Below are 23595 nucleotides of genomic sequence, written 5' to 3' on the forward strand. Positions count from 1 at the left end.
GACATAAAGGATGCATACCTTCATGTCCCCATTTATCCACCTCATCAGGCGTACCTCAGATTTGTGGTACAGGATTGTCATTACCAATTCCAGACGTTGCCGTTTGGTCTGTCCACGGCACCGAGAATATTTACCAAGGTAATGGCGGAAATGATGGTGCTCCTGCGAAAGCAAGGGGTCACAATTATCCCATACTTGGACGATCTCCTCATAAAGGCGAGGTCCAGAGAGCAGTTGCTGATCAGCGTAGCACGCTCTCTGGAAGTGTTACAACAGCACGGCTGGATTCTAAATATTCCAAAGTCGCAGTTGATTCCTACGACTCGTCTGCCCTTCCTGGGCATGATTCTGGACACAGACCAGAAGAGGGTTTATCTCCCGATGGAGAAGGCTCAGGAGCTCATGACACTGGTCAGAGACCTATTAAAACCAAAACAGGTGTCGGTGCATCACTGCACGCGAGTCCTGGGAAAGATGGTGGCATCATTTGAGGCCATTCCCTTCGGCAGGTTCCATGCGAGGACCTTTCAATGGGATCTGTTGGACAAGTGGTCCGGATCACATCTACAGATGCTTCGGCTGATCACCCTTTCCCCCAGGGCCAGGGTGTCTCTTCTGTGGTGGCTGCAGAGTGCTCACCTTCTCGAGGGCCGCAGATTCGGCATTCAGGACTGGGTCCTGGTGACCACGGATGCAAGCCTCCGAGGGTGGGGGGCAGTCACACAGGGAAGAAATTTCCAAGGTTTGTGGTCAAGTCAGGAGACTTGCCTTCACATCAACATCCTGGAACTAAGGGCCATATACAACGCCCTAAGTCAAGCGGAGACCCTGCTTCGTGACCAATCGGTGCTGATTCAGTCAGACAACATCACCGCAGTGGCTCATGTAAACCGCCAAGGCGGCACAAGGAGCAGGGTGGCGTTGGCGGAAGCCACCAGAATTCTTCGCTGGGCGGAGAATCGCGTAAGAGCACTGTCAGCAGTGTTCATTCCAGGAGTGGACAACTGGGAAGCAGACTTCCTCAGCAGGCACGACCTCCACCCGGGAGAGTGGGGACTTCATCAAGAAGTCTTCGCGCAGATTGCAAGTCGGTGGGAACTGCCACAGGTGGACATGATGGCATCCCGCCTCAACAAAAAGCTACAGAGGTATTGCGCCAGGTTAAGAGACCCTCAGGCGATAGCTGTAGACGCACTAGTGACACCGTGGGTGTTCCAGTCGGTTTATGTATTTCCTCCTCTTCCTCTCATACCCAAGGTGCTGAGAATCATAAGAAAAAGAGGAGTGGGAACAATACTCATTGTTCCGGATTGGCCAAGAAGGACTTGGTATCCAGAGCTGCAAGAAATGCTCACAGAGGACCCATGGCCTCTGCCTCTAAGACAGGACCTGTTGCAACAGGGGCCCTGTCTGTTCCAAGACTTACCGCGGCTGCTTTTGACGGCATGGCGGTTGAACGCCGGATCCTAGCAGAAAAAGGCATTCCGGATGAGGATATTCCTACGCTGATAAAGGCTAGGAAGGACGTGACGTCTAAACATTATCACCGTATATGGCGAAAATATGTTGCTTGGTGTGAGGCCCGGAATGCTCCTACGGAGGAATTCCAGCTGGGCCGTTTCCTTCACTTCCTACAGTCGGGAGTGACTTTGGGCCTAAAATTGGGTTCCATTAAGGTCCAGATTTCGGCCCTATCCATTTTCTTTCAAAAAGAACTGGCTTCTCTTCCGGAAGTCCAGACTTTTGTAAAGGGAGTGCTGCATATTCAGCCCCCTTTTGTGCCTCCAGTGGCACCTTGGGATCTTAACGTGGTGTTGAGTTTCCTGAAGTCACACTGGTTTGAGCCACTCAAAACCGTGGAGTTAAAATTTCTCACGTGGAAGGTGGTCATGCTATTAGCCTTGGCTTCAGCTAGGCGTGTGTCGGAATTAGCGGCTTTGTCACATAAAAGCCCCTATCTGGTTTTCCATATGGACAGGGCAGAATTGCGGACCCGTCCACAATTTCTGCCAAAAGTGGTGTCATCCTTTCATATGAACCAACCTATTGTGGTTCCTGTGGCTACTCGTGACTTGGAGGATTCCGAGTTACTAGATGTGGTCAGGGCTTTGAAGGTTTATGTAGCCAGAACGGCTAGAGTCAGGAAAACTGAGTCGTTGTTTATCCTGTATGCACCCAACAAGCTGGGTGCTCCTGCTTCAAAGCAAACTATTGCTCGCTGGATCTGTAACACGATTCAGCAGGCTCATTCTGCGGCTGGATTGCCGCTTCCAAAATCAGTAAAAGCCCACTCCACAAGGAAGGTGGGCTCTTCTTGGGCGGCTGCCCGAGGGGTCTCGGCATTACAGCTTTGCCGAGAGGCTACTTGGTCAGGTTCAAACACTTTTGCAAAGTTTTACAAGTTTTATACCCTGGCTGAGGAGGACCTTGTGTTTTCTCATTCGGTGCTGCAGAGTCAACCGCACTCTCCCGCCCGTTTGGGAGCTTTGGTATAATCCCCATGGTCCTTACGGAGTCCCCAGCATCCACTAGGACGTTAGAGAAAATAAGATTTTACTTACCGGTAAATCTATTTCTCGTAGTCCGTAGTGGATGCTGGGCGCCCATCCCAAGTGCGGACTTCTTCTGCAATACTTGTATATAGTTATTGCTTAAATAAGGGTTATGTTTGGTTGCATCAGGGTTGATCTGATGCTCCGTTGTTGTTCATACTGTTAACTGGGTAAGTTTGTCACAAGTTATACGGTGTGATTGGTGTGACTGGTATGAGTCTTGCCCTGGATTCCAAAATCCTTTCCTTGTACTGTCAGCTCTTCCGGGCACAGTTTCTCTAACTGAGGTCTGGAGGAGGGACATAGAGGGAGGAGCCAGAGCACACCAGTATCCAAATCCTTTCTTAAAGTGCCCTGTCTCCTGCCGAGCCCGTCTATTCCCCATGGTCCTTACGGAGTCCCCAGCATCCACTACGGACTACGAGAAATAGATTTACCGGTAAGTAAAATCTTGTTTTTTCATTTTCCATCAGGTGACTAGATTTGCTTGATATCCAAAACTGCACAGACCTGCGTCCATGTACAGCATGGGTCAACACTCTGCCCGTGAAAGGAATGCAGTATTTCTAGTGTGAATGAGAATTAGGATATTTAATAATGAGTGATATTCTTGTTATTACTCGTTACGGATATTAACTGCTTGCCTAGACTGGGCTTTCCCTGACATGGTCGCATCTGATGGAACCAGTCAGAAACGCCTACTGGGGCTAATTCAGATGTGAATGGAAAGCAGCAGTGATGGCTCTGTTGGTATATGCAGCAGGATGCATCAATTACAAGCAGTTGACTCCTGCTGCAGTAGTGATCTGACCTGCATCCTAGGATGCAGCATCAGATCACTACGACACCATTGGACAGCTTGTGGCACCCATAGGGTCACCCTAGCCGCCCGTCACAGACACTTGTAAGAGGCCAGGAAATCTCCGTCAAACAGCGGAGATCCCTAAATTGCAGCTATATGCCTCAGTTTTTCCAAATGGAGGCCATTGCCGCTCCCCAAACAGCATCAGACTGTCAGTCACTGCTACCGACATTGCAGGATCCATTGGCGCTGAATGAGTACTGCACATGCGTAAAATATCGATAATCTGTACTTTGCATGGAAAACAGCAACTCCATCCAAATCAGAATCACCCCCACTGTACAGATTGTAGAAGATAATACTCCATTAGCTACCACTCTCAAAGGGACCTCCCAGTCCCTCTGCTACCTGATTCCCTCCCCCAGTACCTGCCATGCAGCCGATCACTGCTAATCGAGCAGCTTGGTGGAACCCTTCAACCACAGCTGCAGAGTGGTGCAGACGCCAGGAAAATTTTAAGTTGTAAATGTTGTTATGTTCTGACCATCAGTGGACCGAAATATTGGTCATCAATGATTAAACCAATAACTCTAAACAAAATTTTTCTTACGTCCTAGGGCAGAGATTTTCAACCTTTTACATATTGCGGCACACTGAACAAGGTTTAAATATTGCCAAGGCACATTCAAATATAATGGTGATGCATGGTGTAGTTGCGTGTCCTAGGATGTCATGTCACAGCTTCTCCATAGGTAACGCCTGATCCACATCTGAAAAAGCCAGAAGAGCCCAACACTGCCCTGGCCCAAAATTATAACTGGCTCTGCAACCACTAAACCCACCAGTATTGATCGTTCCAGGGCCTCAGCAGCGACAAAACACTGACGGCCTGGCTGTGCTTCTATGGCGGCACACCTGGAGACTGCTCGGGGCACACTAGAGTGCCACAGCACAGTGGTTGAAAAACACTGTCCTAGGGGATACTGGGAATCCATTTAGTACCATGGGGCATAGACGGGTCCACTAGGAGCCATGGGCACTTTAAGAAATTTATAGTGTGTGTGCTGGCTCCTCCCTCTATGCTCCTCCCACTTGACTCATTTTAGAAAATGTGACCGGAGGAGCCGGTCACGTTTCTGGAAGCTCCTGAAGAGTTTTCTGAATTTATTTTCTATGTTATTTTCAGGCACTACTGGATGGCACCATCCTGCCTGCTTCGTGGGACTTAGGGGGGTGGGACGGTCCAACCTCCCAAAAGGTTAATGGTCCCGTTCCCCGCTGACAGGACATAGTTCCTGAGGGAACTATTCGCAAGCCCCACCACGGCGAGCGTACATTCCCGCAGCACACTGCCACCCCTAACAGAGCCAGAAGAAAGAAGAGTGAAGAGTACTAAGCCGGCATCCCAACAAGCGGGTCGCCGGCCATTATGGTGGCAGGAGGGTACGTAGACGCACAGCTTCTTTATGGGGCGGCTGGGTCTCCACACTTACAGTGAGGCAAAAAAGTATTTGGACAGCCACCGATTGTGCAAGTTGACCCACTTAAAAACATGAGAGGGGCCTGTAATTTCCTTCATAGGTACACTTCAACTGTGAGATAAATAAAACCAGGAAATCACATTGTATGATTTTTAAAAAATTTACTTATATATTCTTGCAGAAAATAAAATAAATATTTGGACACCTACCAAGCAGCAAGATTTCTGGCTCTCACAGACCTGTTACTTCTTTAAGAAGCTCTTCTATCCTCCACTCGTTACCTCTATTAATGCACCTGTTTGAACCGGTTATCTGTATAAAAGATGCATGTCTACACCCTCAAACAGTCAGACTGCTACCTCTCCACCATGGCCAAGACCAGAGAGCTGTCTAAGGACACCAGGGACAAAATTGTAGAGCTGCACAATGTTGGGACATTAGGCAAGCAGCTCGACATTAGGCAAGCAGCTTGGTGAGAAGAGATCAACTGTTGGCGCAATTATTAAAAAAATGGAAGAAATACAAGATCACTGACAATCTCCCTCGACCTGGGGCTCCATGCAAGATCTCACCTCGTGTGGTATAAATGATCTTGAGAACGGTGAGGAATCAGCCCAAAACTACACGAGGGGACCTGGTCAATGACCTCAAAAGAGCTGGGACCACAGTCACAAAGGTTACCATTAGTAACACACTATGTTGTCATGGATTGAAATCCTGCAGTGCCCAAAAGGTCCCCCTGCTCAAGCCAGCACATGTCCAGGCCCATCTAAAGGTTGCCAGTGACCATCTGGATGATCCAGAGGAGGATTGGGAGAATGTAATGTGGACAGATGAGAGCAAAATCAAACTATTTGGTGTATACTCCACTCGCCGTATTTGGAGGGAGAAGAATGATGAATGGCATCCCAAGAACACCATACCCACTGTGAAGCATGGGGGTGGAAACATCGTTCTTTGGGGCTGCTTTTCTGCAAAGGGGACAGAACGACTGATCAGTATTAAGGAGAAGATGAATGGGGCCTTGTATCATGAGATTTTGGGCAAAAACCTCCTTCCCTCAGTAAGAGCATTTAAGATGGAACATGGTTGGGTCTTCCAGCATGACAATGACCCCAAACACACCACCCGGGCAACTAAGAAGCATTTCAAGGTCCTGGAGTGGCCTAGCCGGTCTCCAGTCCTCAACCCAAAATCTGTGGAGGGAGTTGCCCAGCGACAGCCCCAAAACATGACAGATCTAGAGAAGATCTGCGTGGAAGAGTGGGACAAAATACCTGCTACAGTGTGTGCGAACCTGGTCAAGAACTACAGGAAACGTTTGACCTCTGTAATTGCTAACCGAGTTTATATTACAAAGTATTGAGTTAAACTTTTTGATTGTCCAAATATTTATTTTCTGAAGAATATACAAATAAATTGTTTAAAAATCATACAATGCGATTTCCTAGTTTTCTCTAACGTCCTAGTGGATGCTGGGGACTCCGTCAGGACCATGGGGATTAGCGCACAGGAGACAGGGCACAAAAGCAAGCTTTTAGGATCACATGGTGTGTACTGGCTCCTCCCCCTATGACCCTCCTCCAAGCCTCAGTTAGGTTTTTGTGCCCGGCCGAGAAGGGTGCAATCTAGGTGGCTCTCTTAAAGAGTTACTTAGAAAAAGTTTTTAGGTTCTTTATTTTCAGTGAGTCCTGCTGGCAACAGGCTCACTGCATCGAGGGACTTAGGGGAGAGATTTTCAACTCACCTGCGTGCAGGATGGATTGGATTCTTAGGCTACTGGACATAGCTCCAGAGGGAGTCGGAACACAGGGCTCGCCCTGGGGTTCGTCCCGGAGCCGCGCCGCCGACCCCCCTTGCAGACGCTGAAGATGAAGAGGTCCGGAACCAGGCGGCAGAAGACTCTCAGTCTTCATCAGGTAGCGCACAGCACTGCAGCTGTGCGCCATTGTTGTCAGCACACTTCACACAGCGGTCACGGAGGGTGCAGGGCGCTGGGGGGGGGGCGCCCTGGGCAGCAATGTATAATACCTGTATGGCGAAAAATACATCACATATAGCCCTTGAGGCTATATGGATGTATTTAAGCCCTGCCAGATATCTAAAACTCCGGAGAAGAAGCCCGCCGAAAAGGGGGCGGGGCCTATTCTCCTCAGCACACAGCGCCATTTTCCCTCACAGAAAGGCTGGTGGGAAGGCTCCCATGCTCTCCCCTGCACTGCACTACAGAAACAGGGTTAAAACAGAGAGGGGGGGCACTGATTTGGCGATATGTATATATATTAAAATGCTATAAGGGAGGAACACTTATATAAAGGTTGTCCCTGGATAATTATAGCGTTTTGGTGTGTGCTGGCAAACTCTCCCTCTGTCTCCCCAAAGGGCTAGTGGGTCCTGTCCTCTATCAGAGCATTCCCTATGTGTGTGCTGTATGTCGGTACGTGTGTGTCGACATGTATGAGGAAAATATTGGTGAGGAGGCGGAGCAAATTGCCTGTAATGGTGATGTCACTCTCTAGGGAGTCGACACCGGAATGGATGGCTTATTTATGGAAATTACGTGACAATGTCAACACGCTGCAAGCCGGTTGACGACATGAGAGGGCCGGCGAACAAATTAGTATCTGTCCAGGCGTCTCAAACACCGTCAGGGGCTGTAAAATGCCCATTTACCTCAGTCGGTCGACACAGACCCAGACACGGACACTGATTTCAGTGTCGACGGTGAAGAAACAAACGTATTTTCTTTTAGGGCCACACGTTAAGGGCAATGAAGGAGGTGTTACATATTTCTGATACTCCAAGTACCACAAAAAAGGGTATTATATGTGAGGTGAAAAAACTACCTGTAGTTTTTCCTGAATCAGATAAATTAAATGAAGTGTGTGATGATGCGTGGGTTTCCCCCGATAGAAAATTATTGGCGGTATACCTTTTCCCGCCAGAAGTTAAGGCGCGGTGGGAAACACCCCTCAGGGTGGATAAGGCGCTCACACGCTTATCAGAACAAGTGGCGGTACCATCTACGGATAGGGCCGTACTTAAGGAGCCAGCTGATAGGAGGCTGAAAAATATCCTAAAAAGTATACACACACATGCTGGTGTTATACTGCGACCAGCGATCGCCTCAGCCTGGATGTGCAGAGCTGAGGTGGCTTGGTCGGATTCCCTGACTAAAAATATTGATACCTTTGACAGGGACAGTATTTTATTGACTATAGAGCATTTAAAGGATGCATTTCTATATATGCGAGATGCGCAGAGGGATATTTGCACTCTGGCATCAAGAGTAAATGCGATGTCCATATCTGCAAGAAGATGTTTATGGACACGACAGTGGTCAGGTGATGCAGATTCCAAACGGCACAAAGATGTATTGCCGTATAAAGGGGAGGAGTTATTTGGGGTCGGTCCATGGGACCTGGTGGCCAGGGCAACTGCTGGAAAATCCACCGTTTTTTACCCTAAGTCACATCTCTGCAGAAAAAGACACCGTCTTTTCAGCCTCAGTCCTTTCGTCCCTATAAGAGTCATATCTGCCCAGGGATAGAGGAAAGGGAAGAAGACTGCAGCAGGCAGCCCATTCCCAGGAACAGAAGCCCTCCACCGCTTCTACCAAGTTCTCAGCATGACGCTGGGACCGTACAGGACCCCTGGATCCTACAAGTAGTATCCAAGGGGTACAGATTGGAATGTCGAGAGGTTTCCCCCCTCGCAGGTTCCTGTAGTCTGCTGTACCAATGTCTCCCTCCGACAGGGAGGCAGTATTGAAAACAATTCACAAGCTGTATTCCCAGCAGGTGATAATAAAATTACCCCTCCGACAACAAGGAAAGGGGTATTACTCCACACTATATGGTGGTACTGAAGGCTAGGTGAGACCTATTCTAAATCTGAAAAATTTGAACACTTACAAGGGTTCAAATCCAGATGGAGTCACTCAGAGCAGTGATAGCAAAGAACAAGGGGACTATATGGTGTCCCGGGACATCAGGGATGCTTACCTCCATGTCCCAAAATTTGCCTTTTCTCACCAAGGGTACCTCAGGTTCGTGGTACAGAACTGTCACTATCAGTTTCAAGACGATGCCGTTGGATTGTCCAAGGCACCCCGGGTCCTTACCAAGGTAATGACCGAAAGGAGGATGCGTCTTCAAAGAAAATGGACGACCTCCTGATAAGAACAAGGTCCAGAGAACAGTTGGAGGTCGGAGTAGCACTATCTCAAGTAGTTCTACGACAGCACGGGTGGATTCTAAATATTCCAAAACCGCAGTTGTTCCGACGACACGTCTGCTGGTCCTAGGGATGATTCTGGACACAGTCCAGGAAAAGGTGTTTCTCCCAGAGGAGAAAGCCAGGGAGTTATCCGAGCTAATCGGGATCCTCCTAAAACCAGGAAAAGTGTCAGTGCATCATTGCACAAGAGTCCTGGTAAAAATGGTGGCTTATTACGAAGCGCTTCCATTCGGCAGATTTCACGCAAGAACTCTTCAGTGGGATCTGCTGGACAAATGGTCCGGATCGCATCTTCAGATGCATCAGCGGATAACCCTATATCCAAGGACAAGGGTGTCTCTCCTGTGGTGATTACAGAGTGCTCATCTTCTAGAGGGCCGCAGATTCGGCATTCAGGATTGGATGCTCGTGACCACGGAGGCCAGCCTGAGAGGCTGGGGAGCAGTCACACAAGGAGTGTGATCAAGTCTGGAGAATTCTCTCCACATAAATATACTGGAGCTAAGAGCAAATTTATAATGCTCTAAGCTTAGCAAGACCTCTGCTTCAAGGTCAGCCGGTATTGATCCAGTGGGATAACATCACGGCAGTCGCCCACGTAAACAGAAAGGGCGGCACAAGAAGCAGGAGGGCAGTGGCAAAACTGCAAGGATTTTTCGCTAGGCGGAAAATCATGTGATAGCACTGTCAGCAGTGTTCATTCCGGGAGTGGACGACTGGGAAGCAGACTTCCTCAGCAGGCACGACCTCCACCCGGGAGAGTGGGAACTTCATCGGGAAGTTTTCCGCATGATTGTGAACCGTTGGGAAAGACCAAAGGTGGACATGATGGCGTCCCGCCCGAACAAAAAATGGGACAGGTATTGCGCCAGGTCACGAGACCTTCAGGCGATAGCTGTGGACGTCCTGGTAACACCGTGGGTGTAACAGTCGGTGTATGTGTTCCCTCCTCTGCTTCTCATAACCAAGGTATTGAGAATTATAAGACATAGAGGAGTAAGAACTATACTCGTGGCTCCGGATTGGCCAAGAGGGACTTGGTAACCGGAACTTCAAGAGATGCTCACAGAGGACTAATGGCCTCGGGGGCTAAGAAGGGATTTGCTTTCAGCAAGTACCATGTCTGTTCCAAGAGGAACCGTGGCATCGGCCTTTAAGAAAAGACCTGCTCCAGCAGGGACCTTGTCTGTTCCAAGACTTACCGCGACTGCGTTTGACGGCATGGCGGTTTGAACGCCGGATCCTAAGGGAAAAGGCATTCCGGAAGAGGTCATACCTACCCTGGTCAAAGCCAGGAAGGAGGTGACCGCACAACGTTATCACCACATGTGGTAAAAATATGTTGCGTGGGTGAGGCCAGAAAGGCCCCACGAAAAAATTTCAACTAGGTCGATTTCTGCACTTCCTGCAAACAGGAGTGTCTATGAGCCTCAAATTGGGGTCCATTAAGGTTCAAGTTTCGGCCCTATAGATTTTCTTCCAAAAAGAATTGGCTTCAGTTCCTGAAGTCCAGACGTTTGTCAAGGGAGTATTGCATATACAGCCCTTGTGTGCCTCCAGTGGCACCGTGGGATCTCAACGTAGTGTTGGGATTCCTCAAATCATATTGGTTTGAACCACTCAAATCTGTGGATTTGAAATATCTCACATGGAAAGTGACCATGCTGTTGGCCCTGGCCTCGGCCAGGCGATTGTCAAAATTGGCGGCTTTGTCTTACAAAAGCCCATATTTGATTTTCCATTCGGGACAGGGCAGAACTGCGGACTCGTCCCCAGTTTCTTCCTAAGGTGGTGTCAGCGTTTCACCTGAAACAACCTATTGTGGTGCCTGCGGCTACTAGGGACTTGGAGGACTCCAAGTTGCTAGACGTTGTCAGGGCCCTGAAAAAAAAAATATATATATATATATATATATATATATATAATTCCAGGACGGCTGGAGTCAGAAAGTCTGACTTGCTGTTTATATTGTAGGCACCCAAAAAGCTGGGTGCTCCTGCTTCTAAGCAGATTATTGCTCGTTGGATTTGTAGTACAATTCAGCTTGCATATTCTGTGGCAGGCCTGCCACAGCCAAAATCTGTAAATGCCCATTCCACAAGGAAGGTGGGCTCATCTTGGGCGGCTGCCCGAGGGGTCTCGGCTTTACAACTTTGCCGAGCTGCAACTTGGTCAGGGGCAAACACGTTTGCTAAATTCTACAAATTTGATACCCTGGCTGAGGAGGACCTGGAGTTCTCTCATTCGGTGCTGCAGAGTCATCCGCACTCTCCCGCCCGTTTGGGAGCTTTGGTATAATCCCCATGGTCCTGACGGAGTCCCCAGCATCCACTAGGACGTTAGAGAAAATAAGATTTTACTTACCGATAAATCTATTTCTCATAGTCCGTAGTGGATGCTGGGCGCCCATCCCAAGTGCGGATTGTCTGCATTACTTGTACATAGTTATTGTTACAAAAAAAAAAAAAAATCGGGTTATTATTGTTGTGAGCCATCTTTTTTAGAGGCTACTTCATTGTTATCATACTGTTAACTGGGTTCAAATCACAAGTTGTACGGTGTGATTGGTGTGGCTGGTATGAGTCTTACCCGGGATTCAAGATCCTTCCTTATTGTGTATGCTCGTCCGGGCACAGTACCTAACTGAGGCTTGGAGGAGGGTCATAGGGGGAGGAGCCAGTACACACCATGTGATCCTAAAAGCTTGCTTTTGTGCCCTGTCTCCTGCGGAGCCGCTATTCCCCATGGTCCTGACGGAGTCCCCAGCATCCACTACGGACTATGAGAAATAGATTTATCGGTAAGTAAAATCTTTTTTTTTTTTCAGATTCTGTCTCTCACAGTTAAAGTGTACCTATGATGGAAATTACAGACCTCTCTCATGTTTTTAAGTGGGTCATATTGCACAATCGGTGGCTGTCCAAATACTTTTTTGCCCCACTGTAGTACACAGTGCAGACGCATGGCTTCTAACCGAGCACACTGAATCTCAGTACACTTTGTGTGCACAGTACCCAGACTGGCATTACATACTTAAAAGGGGGCTGACTGCATTTTAGGCATAAAAATCACCTCAGCCCGTATAAAAAAGGAGCGGGAAGTCCGCGCGCCATTGCAGGGGCGGGGCTTCACTATGAGTGGATCCAGCAGCTCACAAGCGCCATTTTACAGACTGCATCATCACTTATGCTGACTGCGCATCTCTTCTGGAAAGCCTCCAGTTTACCTCAGTGGTACTAGCGGGTTATAGCAGGGAGGGAGCGTAATATAGTGTACTAAGTCCACAATTAGGGTATTTAGTCTGCGACCCGGCTAAGCTTACTTTAGCAATAAGGGCGCCGTGTGCTGTTTTCTCTACATTTGTGTCTCTCCTGAAGGGCTCTTTGTGGGTTAATTGTGTGGTTAACGATCTCCTGTGTGTATGCCATTCTGCTGCAAGGATGTCAGAAAGCAAGGAGTGTGTTACATGTAAGACAGTATTCCTCCTTTCCTGGATGTTCACTAGTGTGTTCTCAGTTTACTGTCCCTTCTCAGACAAAGGAAGCTGAGCCAGCGTGGCTGGACTCCATTAGGGGATGATCTCCACCATCTCTGCTAAATTATCTCGAAATGAGAAAGGGACGCAATACTTAAGAAAGTCTATGGCTGAGTTTATGCAAAAGTACTCAGACCAGCGTCTCAGTCTTCTGCCGTTTGGTGACAAAAATGTACTTTAGCCCAGATCCTGCATTCTGACTGATCAGAAATGGAGGAAGGTGAGGTGGACATGGCAGTAGGGGAGGGTACACTGTTGCAGGGAGTTGAAGCGCTCATAGATGCTATCAGGGAAGTCCTTAATATTCGTGACTGAGGAGAGTGAGGAATCTTACTTTAATGTACAGAAAAAATCCTCAGCCACTTTTCTTGTGTCAAAAGAACTTAATACCCTGTTTGAACAACTGTGGGTTAATCCAGAAAAAAAGTTTCAGATCCCTAAGTGGTTACTGTCAACTTTTCCCTTTCCCCCTGAGGATAGGATAAAATGGGAAAATCCACAGATTGTAGATACATCAGTCTGCAGGCTCTCACGTAAAATAGTTTTACCTGTTCCTGGTGCAGCCTCCCTAAAGGACACAGCTGATCATAAGATTGAGACTACCCTCAAATCTTTGTATATAGCTGCAGGGGTGGCTCAGAGACCCACTATAGCATGTGGATGGATTGCAAAAGCCATTGCCCAGTGGTCTGATAATGTCAGTGTTTTGATACCTTATCTCGAGGTGAAATTATTTTACTTCTGCAACATATACAAGATTCTGCAACTTTATGGTTGAAGCCATAAAGGAGATAGGTTTGCTAAATGCACGCATGACAGCTATGGCAGTGTCAGCATGCAGAGGTTTATGGTTACATCAGTGGACTGCCGACGCAGACTCCAAGAAAGGCGTGGAAGGCCTGCCATTCTCAGGAGAGGCCTTATTTGGCGATGAACTGGATAAGTGGATTTCAAAAGCTTCTGCGGGTAAATCAACCTATCTGTCTTCTGCAGCCCCTCCTGCTAGGAAGACCTACCCAGGACCCCAATTCTTACAGTCCTTTCGGACTGTGAAGTTTCGGGACAGAGCCAGAGGTTCCTCTACCAGAGGTGCTAGAGGGAAATCACGCAAGCCAACCACTGTTAGTTCTCAGGAACAGAGCTCCAGCTCTGTTGCCTCAAAGCCTTCCACATGACAGGGGGCCCACATGCCTGGAAGAAAGGCAGGTCGGAGCCCGGCCTACAATTCCTCAGTCACGCCTGGGCGAGGTCCTGCCAGGACCCCTGGGTCCTAGACCTTATTTCCCAGGGCTACAGGCTGGAGTTCCAGGATCTCCCACATCACAGATTCTTCAAATCAGGCTTACCAGCTTCACAGGAAGCAAGAATAACCTTACAAGAAGCTATTCAAAAACTGTTAATGACTAAGGTCATTGTTCCAGTTCCACCTCATCTACAAAACGGGATACTATTCCAGCTTGTTTGTAGTTCCGAAACCGGATGGTTCGGTCAGACCGATTCTAAATCTCAAGTCATTGAACCCATACCTACGGGTATTCAAGTTCAAAATGGAGTCTCTGAGAGCGGTGATCTCCGGTCTGGAAGAGGGGGAGTTCCTTGTGGCTCTGGATATCTAGGATGCGTACCTTCGCATTCCGACCTGGCTGCCTTACCAGGCTTACCTGCGGTTTGAACTGCAGGACTGTCGCTACCAGTTTCAGTCCCTGCCTTTTGGTCTCTCTGCATCACCAAGGGTGTTCACCAAAGTGATGGCAGAGATGATGTTACTCCGAAAACAAGGAGTGAACATTATTCCTTGCCTGGACGGCCTTCTGATAAAGGCTGCATCCATGAAACAGTTGTTGGAGAACATTGGTTTCACAACCACATTGCTCCTGGATTATGGGTGGATTCTGAACCTGCCAAAATCTCACCTAGAACCAAAGCAGAAGCTGCATTTCCTGGGAGTGATCCTGGACACTGAGGCTCAGAAAGTGTTCCTCCCCTTGGAAAAGGCAATGGTAATCCAGTCGATGGTGCGGGCTGTCTTGAAGCCAAACCGAATCTCCGTGCATCCGTCTTCTGGGAAAGATGGTGTCCTCTTACGAGGCAATTCAGTATGTAAAGTTTCATGCAAGGCCCTTCCAGCTGTATCTGTTGGACAAATAGTCCAGATCGCATCTACACATGCATCAGATGATTCGTCTGTCGCCGAAGGCCAGGATTTCCCTCCTGTGGTGGTTACAAACTTCTCACCTGGTGAAGGGTCGACGGTTCAGGATTCAAAATTGGATTCTGTTAACCACTGACGCAAGCCTCGGAGGTTGGGGGTACAATTCCAAGGAAGATGGTCAAGTCTGGAAGCCACACTTCCCATAAACATCCTGTAGCTCAGGGCAATCTACAATGCCCTTCTGCAGGCCTCTTATCTTTTTCAGAATTAGGCCATTCAAGTTCAGTCGGACAATATGATGGCTGTGACATACATAAACAGACAAGGCGGATCGAAAAGCAGAGCCGCAATGTCAGAGGTGTCAAGAATTCTCCACTGGGCGGAAAAACACACTGTGGTGTTGTCTGCAGTCTTCATTCCGGGACTAGACAACTGGAAAGCAGATTTCCTCTGCAGAAATGACCTGCACCAGGAAGAATGGGGCCTCCACCCAGAGGTGTTCCAGTGCCTAACATATCTGGGGTTGTCCACAAATAGACATGATGGCCTCTCGTCTTAACAAGAAGCTCAGGCGGTATTGTTCCAGGTCGAGGGACCCACAGGCTGTAGCGGTGGATACCCTGACAACTCTGTGGGTTTACCATCTGGTATAGTTGTTTCCTCTGATTCCTCTGATTCCAAGGGTTCTCAAAAGAATAAGAAGGGAAAGCGTTCATGCGATCATGATTGCTCTGGACTGGACGAGAAGAGCCTGGTATGCGGACCCTCTAGAGATGCTTAGCGAAGATCCGTGGCCTCTGCCTCTTCGAGAGGATCTCCTGCAACAGGGCCCGTTTGTCTATCTAAACTTACCATGGCTACGTTTAACGTCATGGAAGTTGAGAGGCTGATTCTAGCCCAGAAAAGGATTCCCGGCAAGGTGATCCAGACTGATCCAAGCCAGGAAGGTGGTAACTTTGAAACATTACCATCGTTTCTGGAAGAAATATGTCTCTTGGTGTGAAAGTAGACTATTTTCTACGGTGGAATTTCATCTGGGACGTTTCCTGCTGTTCCTGCAGTCGGAAGTGGTTGTGGGCCTACGCCTTTCGGCTTTGTCCATTTTCTTTTAGAAACACTTGGCTTCTCTACCGGAAGTACAGACGTTCTTGAAGGGTGTCCTTCATATCCAACCTCCCTTTGTGCCTCCCATGGCACCTTAGGATCTCCAGTTGGTTCTACTGTTCCTCCAATCTGACTAGTTCACACCGTTACTGGAGTTCGGAAGAAAAATATCTTATGTGTAAAACCGTCACGCTGTTGGCCTTGACCTCGGCAAGGCGCGTCTCGGAACTGGGGCGTTGCCGCACAAGAGTCCCCCCTACTTGATTTTCCACGAAGACAGATAGGAACTTGGGACTCGTCAGCGATTTCTTCCAACGGTGGTGTCGGCGTTTCACATCAACCAGGCGATTGTGGTTCCGGTTGTTACTGACACCTCTACTGTTTCAAAGTCCTTGGCTTTGAAGATATATGTGAAGAGAACGGCTCGTACCAGAAAATCGGTTTCACTGTTCGTTCTCTATGATGTCAACAAGATTGGGTGTCCTGCTTCAAAGCAATCAATTGCAAGATGGATCAGGCTGACTATCCAATATGCTTATTCTACAGCAGGTTTGCCGATTCCCAAATCTATTCAGGCCCACACTACTAGGTCAGTGCGTTCCTTCTGGGCGGCTGCCCGGGGGGTCTCGGCATTACAGCTATGCCTAGCAGCTACTTGATTGGGTTCGAACACGTTTGCAAAGTTTGACAAGTTTCGATACCTTGGCCTCTGAGGACCTTCAGTTTGGTCAGTCAGTTCTGCAGGAACCTCAGCACTCTCCCATCCGGTTTGGGAGTTTTGGTACTTCCCCATGGTACTAAATGGATTCCCAGTATCCCTTAGGATATAAGAGAAAATAGGATGTTAATTTCCTACCGGTAAATCCTTTTCTCGTAGTCCGTAGGGAATACTGGGTGCCCGCCCGGTGCTTCGTTCTTCCTGTTAAGTTACTTGTTAACTTTTGTTTGGTTCAGCTGTTGCTGTTCTTGTTTTCACGTTCTGGTCAGCATGGCTTTCCTCTTGTAATGAGGGTGTGCTGGTTCGAAATCTCACCACTGTTCTTATCCGTTTCCTTCTCTCAAAGTGTGTCCGTCCAGGCACAGTTTCCTAGACTGTCAGGTGGGATGGGCATAGAGGGAGGAGCCAGCACACAAACTATAAATTTCTTAAAGTGCCCATGGCTCCTAGTGGACCCATCTATACCCCATTGTACTAAATGGATTCCCAGTATCTCCTACGGACTACGAGAAAAGGATTTACCGTTAGGTAATTAAAATCCTATTGTTTCAGATTTGTTAGGTTTTTTTTTCGTTTTTTTTTTTAAATATACTCATGTTGGATGTGTTTTAAATAAATGATCTTAACCTAATTCAATCATAACCCCCCCCCCCTCCCCCCCCAACAATTTTAGAGTGGTTTAGCCGGTTAAATTGTGCTCCAATCAATCCACTTACTCATGTGTTTGAAAAATGACGAGAGCTGATTGGTTGGAGCAACATTTAAGACTAATAACAAGTGATAACTAGAATATCACTTGTTAGTAAATATGCCTGGGTCTGTTCATGAAATAGTGAAAAGTGTGGAGAAAATGCCAGTGGAAACCAATCGTCTGCTACGTCTAATTTTATAGAATTCACTTTATAAATGTTACCTCAACACTGACTGGTTGCCATGGATCACTTTTCCACTCTTCACTGCTTCATGAATAGTATCCAAATCTCTTATGTTTAATCCAATATAAACAGTTAATATGACATGACCATCCTGGGAGTATTTCTTTTGTCCACTGGCGCTTGCTGCTTTCATGCTGTCTGCCAACTGACAAATGAGCGAAAGAGCTATGGAGGGAAATTAAGGAAGAGCTGGCAACATTAGCTGCCGTTATAGGAGGGTGGCACTTGATATGCCGGCTGTCGGGATCCCGGCGCTCAGCATACCGGCGCCAGAATCCAGACAGCCAGCATACCGACAACTATTTTCCCTCTTGGGGTGTCCACGACTCACCTGGAGGGAGAATAAATAGCGTAGCGTGCCACCGTGCTCGCAGCGAGCCTGCAAGGGGCCCCTTAGCGCTCGCCCAGCTTCCGGTATACCGTCAGTCAGGATACTGGTGCCGGGCATACCGTAGTAGACCCCGTTATAGGAACCAATTTTTTTTTTTTTTTTTTTAAGAAGTGTTTTTTTTTTTCTGTTTGCCTCTACTCCTGCAGTGTCTAAAGAGCTACAAGGCAGTAACCTGCACTCAGATTGGTTAATAGCATAGGTTGCTTCCGAGTGGTTACTTTGACAACTACAATTACACAATTAAAAGTAATTTAAGATACAGCTGGAGGGAGGAGAAACTGCTGTCTCATGTATTATAACTTTTGTCAGAACCCCAAAATTGCAGTAAATGGAATGGAAAAGTAATCTTCCATTATATTATACTTTCTGCCCTTCAAGCTACCTATTAATCATCAACATATACAGGTTTAGTCTCCTATATCCGAAATGCTGGGGACCAGAAGTCTTTTGGATTTCAGATTTTTTCTGTATTTTCAAATATTTGCATACCATCATTAGATAGATATTTTGAAACACATTTATGTTTCATATACACACAGCCTGAAGGTACTGTAATTTTGTATTTTTAACAAAGATTGTTGCAGCAAAGCAAAGGTGTTACTATCTCAGTTACACTCAAAAAATTTAGGATTTTGGGATAGTTTTGATATGGGAGACTCGCCCTGTACATTAATTTTCTTTCCTAATTGCAAATGCCATTTGGTTCCAAAATTTCTATATCCATTTTTAGAAATGCATTACTTTTTATATACCGTAATCATATTTTCTTCTATGAAAATATACAATTTGGTGATGTTTGTATTAAAGGCTATTTGTATCCCTTCTAAATCAAAGTAATTCAGATATTTCCACCACCTGGTTACTATGGTCTACGATAAAGCTATTTAATCTCCTTTTCAGAACTGCAATGTCATGGTTAATTCTGCATTATTGAAACACTTTGAAATTCATAAAATAGTGACTACATTGGTGCTTTAGTAGAGAAATGTTCCGGGTGATAACATAATTGATAATGCTTTTCCAGACACAAAGAGCTGTCTCTTATTTGAAAGAAAATATAATATACTAAGGTTTCTTGCTTCCAAGTAAGCTTAGCGACATCCTCTTTAATTAAATGGATTTAATAATATCTCACTGTTTAAGGTAGTTGTAAAATTTGATTGTGTTCTGCGCCTCATAGAATTTTTTTTTTTTAATGTTTTAGTCCAGAGGAAGAGTCATCCACATCTTCTAGTGATGAAGAAGAGGATGAGGATAAAACTGGCGATGAATTACTTGGGAAGGTTGTCTGTTTTTCTGTGAACATTGGAGACAAAAAGAAATCTGCTTGGGTTCCAGCACTGGTAAGTTTTAATGATATAAAATCTGTACTACAATTCAAAAGACAATTCTTATTTTCTTAAATATTATTTATTTAGTGCAAACACTGTAACACACAAAATACAATACACCTGAGATGCATTAAACTATCCAGTAAACATATTAGAATTTCAGTGAATTCTATTAGACCCAGTAAATTACCAGGTGTGAAAAAAGGTGGTATTCTCGGGCTTTAACGCCTGGAGCGATTCAGTTTTTTTCACCCGGTAAATTATCCTGTTATCAGGTGTTAAGTTTCTGGGCCTGTGTGTTAACATGGTTCTAGCACCCGATAACTGTCTGTTTATCATGGATTTGCCAGTTATCTGCTGCCTGCCTTTGGGCTCAATGAATAGTCCCAGGGGATTACCTAGCCCATGGTAAATTACTAATTGAATTTCCCCCTATATGTGTAAAGGAGGGTACGCATTAGGCGATGTGCTCATTAAGCAACATCGTGTTTCCCCTTCCGAGCCGCCCGACGGCGGAGATACACACTGTGCGATATCAGTAATGATATTACAGAGTGACGTCATGCCGCGGCCGGCTGGAGCATGCAACTTTGGACAATAAGTTAAAATTGAGCCTCGTGCACGCTCAAGACCAAGGGTCGTTAATGACCCGCGGGGTCGTGCGTCGCTTGGCGCCATACACACTGGGTGATATAGTAAACTATATCGCTCAGGAGGGGAAAAATGAGCGATATAGTTCAGTATATAGCCGTGTACCCACCTTAAGAACCACTGAAACACTGTTAAATTGTAGCAACACCGTTTCGTATATTAGGAAAAAACGTAAATTCATAAAGTAGTGAGAGAGAGGTTTGTGGATGGGGGCATATCTGTGGAAGTTGAATGAAACATCCTTAATTTACTGCTTTCCAAAAAATTACAGATCCATTATTTTATTAGTTACAATGCCTTCTTAGACCCAAAGGAATTTACCAGTTTACCTAATGACTTAAAGTCCTTATATTTTGTTCACCACAGCTATTCCCTCTATACAGATGTGTCCTTGTAAACCTGACATCTTTACACTATACGGCATGAGACTATGGCACTCTGAGAAGAGAAGCATACCATATATTTCTTTAATTGGGGCATCAGAATCTGCAGAAAGCTGTTCACAGTGATACGCTGCTACATTAATGGCACAGGGATTGATTTTACACATGTACAAAGTCACAGATTAAGCACAATGGAACTTAGTGTGAGAAAAAGCAGCAGCCACTGCATTGGAGCCCATTTGCCGCAAATTCAAACCCTGGCACACAGATTTGCAAATGGTGCACATCAAAGTAATCTCTGTGACAGCAATGTAGTTTTGTTGCTCTCAGTTGTTTAGTTTATGCATATACAGTAAGATGTACATTTTGAGTAAGACAGGTGCGCACCTGAGTCGTCTGGGACCTGACATGCCGAGAAGGGCTTTTTGGCTCACCTGAAGCCACAGTGTAAAAGGACACATCTGTGTAATTCAGTAGTAAGTGTTTGTGGTACATATTTTCAAGAAAAATGCCTTTTCACCATACTCTGTAACGGATTTCGCTTGAGCAAGATGACCTTGTAACAGAATTAATACTTGTTTGATTAGGATTAATACATTTGTCACTACACTAAGGATCTTTTGAGCAGGCATTTTTTGAATCTAATAAAATTAAATTTTACTGCATGCACATACTTTGTCCCTAGTATACCTACAACAATAGAACTTTCTTTGTTCTAATCAGTATCTAGCTTAAGGGTTCTAAGGGTAGTACTCCCTCAAAAAATGTAGAATATTTGCATATGTAAATGTAACAGATAAATGGATATTAAGGTTTTCTTGATAAATTGGTGACTTAGTGCCTAGTGCTGGGAATATACAGTATGTGATTGTGTCTAAGGACTAGAATAGTGTAAGGATTGTTGATGTAGAAAACCCACATTAGTGTAGTGAAACATGAGCTCTGTGCAGAGAAAAGTTTTTGTTTGAAAAAATATCAAAATTCCCTGTACTGTATAACAGTATTAGGGGATACATCATCTCAAAAAATTAGCTATGTTCTTATTACAATACTTCCAATTTTGGGTACATAAACCTAATGCTCGGTCTAGTTATATGACCTTGTGGATAATCAATCCCTGACAGCAAAATGTCAGCCCTTCCATCTCAAGTGCAAGAAGAATGAAAATCCCTGTTTCAACCCGTAGTGTGTGGTAAAAATGTATGTGTTAAAACAGTGATTGCTAACCTTGACACTCCAGCTGTTGTTGAACTACACATCCCAGCATGCCCTGCTACAGTTTTGCTGTTTGGCCATGCTAAAACTGATGCAGGGCATGCTGGGATGTGTAGTTCAACAACAGCTGGAGTGTCAAGGTTAGCCATCACTGTGTTAGAAGATGTTTTCAACCCATCTTGTGTGGTGTAAAAATGTATGTGTTAGAAGATGTTCTCAACCCGTATTTTGTGGTAAAAATGTATGAGTTAGAAGATGTTCTCATCCCATATTGTGTGGTAAAAATGTATGTGTTAGATGTTCGCCTTTGTCCAGGAGCACATGCTTACCAACCTTGATAGATTTGAATTGTGTAGTAATCATGAGAGACGTGTTTAGTATCTCTAGGCTTTTGTAGGATAGTTTCCCTCACAATAAATTAGCAGTCCACATCCCTGCATCGTTCGCCTAAGCATCATTCGCCTAAGTTTAGGAGCTTCATAAGTTCTGTATACAGTAGTCCTATCAGGGAGCAGTGTGAGGGTACAACTGCAGCCTCTGTTCTCAGGGTCACCTAAATGGGAATGTAGTGTTTGTATTTTATTAACTTTATCTGAAAATGAGATAAAAAGAACCCCATAACTCACACCAGTGTACAAAGATTGAATTTTGGGCCTGGTGCGTACTTATTACAAATGTTTCAGACAAGGTTTACAGTGGGCAGAAAGGTTACCATTTTAAAATCCATGGTACAGTTAATAACAGACAGATTGCTATCTAAATATAAGGTTGCAATGTAGTGCTGGTACAGTTGTGGTTCAAAATCTTCAGACACTGTACAAATTTGTTTCTACCTAGTTTCTCAACACACACTGTAGTGCCACATGTCAGGGTATAGGTTCCTAGAATTGTGTAGGACCCCCTATAGCCCAGCGAAGTGCAGCAACTCAACATGGCATTGATTCCACAAGTTAACAGAAGACCTTGGAGAGCTGCTTGGCTTCCCACAACTCCCTGATATTTGTAGGTGCAAGATCTTGGGTGCAAATGGGCTTCACCACCACGTCCCATAAATGCTCAGTTGGATTCTTGTCGGTGAATGTGGTGGCCACATCATTCGTCAGAACTCTACAGAATTCTCCTTCAACTAATTCTGGACAACTTGGGGCCAATGACAAGGTGCATTTTCTTGCTGAAATATTACATTGTTGTGGGGGATATATGAAGTTAATGAAGACCTGCAAATGGTCACCAAGTACTGTAACACTGTAGTTGCCAGTCAATGACGTGTTCAGGCAGATCAGTGGACCCAACTCATGCCACGTCAACACACTCCACACCATTATGGAATCACCACCTGCCTGCACGGTGCTTTGTTGACAGCTGGGATCCATGACCTCATGTGGTATGTGCCACACTCAAATCCTTCCATCAGCCTGAAACAACTGGCTGGAAACATTACTCATCATGCAGCTGGCCTCAATTATTAAGCACTCCTAGTCGGCCACTGCGCTCTCCACTGTGGGGGGTAATGCTTTCCTTGAGGTATTCAAGGTACACGCGTGACACCGTAGATTGAGAAATGTTGAGTGTTTGCACAACTTCAGAAATGACTCATGAGAGATGCCTTTCCAAGACATCACAGTATGGTGGCGCCACCTATCATTACCTTTTACGTACTGCTATCCCATAACTTTTGGCACTTCAGTGTAATGAGGTATAAAATATTCCAGTTTAATAACTATTGATGATAAATTATAAATAACTTGTTAACGATTTAATAAGTCTATTACCTGAGACTTCAGTCCAAACTGATGGCACAGAGACTTCAGTCCAAACTGATGGTTTTAGGGCACAAGGTAGTCACATACATTTGTTTGCCAATGAGCTTTTCTGATGCCTAAAGACATACTCAGTCACTTGTGTAATGTTTTGGCATGTAGCCGCATCCAGCCAACTTGTATTCATTTTATATGAAATGGTCAATTTCATAGAGTATGTTAAAGTTACACATAAAGATGATAATTTTTATGTGACAAAAAAAAAATGTAGTGACTAGTCCTGCAAAGTCAGGTAGGAAGGTTGCCCAAGTGTAACCTTTATAAGGTACAACATGGCAGAAGGGAG

At 45.8% G+C, this 23595-nt stretch overlaps 1 protein-coding gene across 2 annotated transcripts in view; it reads left to right on the forward strand.

The window, feature by feature from the left end:
* Positions 1-23595, forward strand: part of ARID4B (AT-rich interaction domain 4B) — a 375127-nt gene that overhangs the window by 243186 nt on the left and 108346 nt on the right. For both annotated transcript variants that reach the window (XM_063917566.1, XM_063917567.1), the window contains exon 8: positions 19114-19252. In XM_063917566.1, the coding sequence (XP_063773636.1) occupies positions 19114-19252 (139 nt within the window). The remainder of the gene's footprint in view (positions 1-19113; positions 19253-23595) is intronic.

Source organism: Pseudophryne corroboree, chromosome 4 (assembly GCF_028390025.1).
Source record: "Pseudophryne corroboree isolate aPseCor3 chromosome 4, aPseCor3.hap2, whole genome shotgun sequence".
Classification (NCBI taxonomy): Eukaryota; Metazoa; Chordata; class Amphibia; order Anura; family Myobatrachidae; genus Pseudophryne; species Pseudophryne corroboree.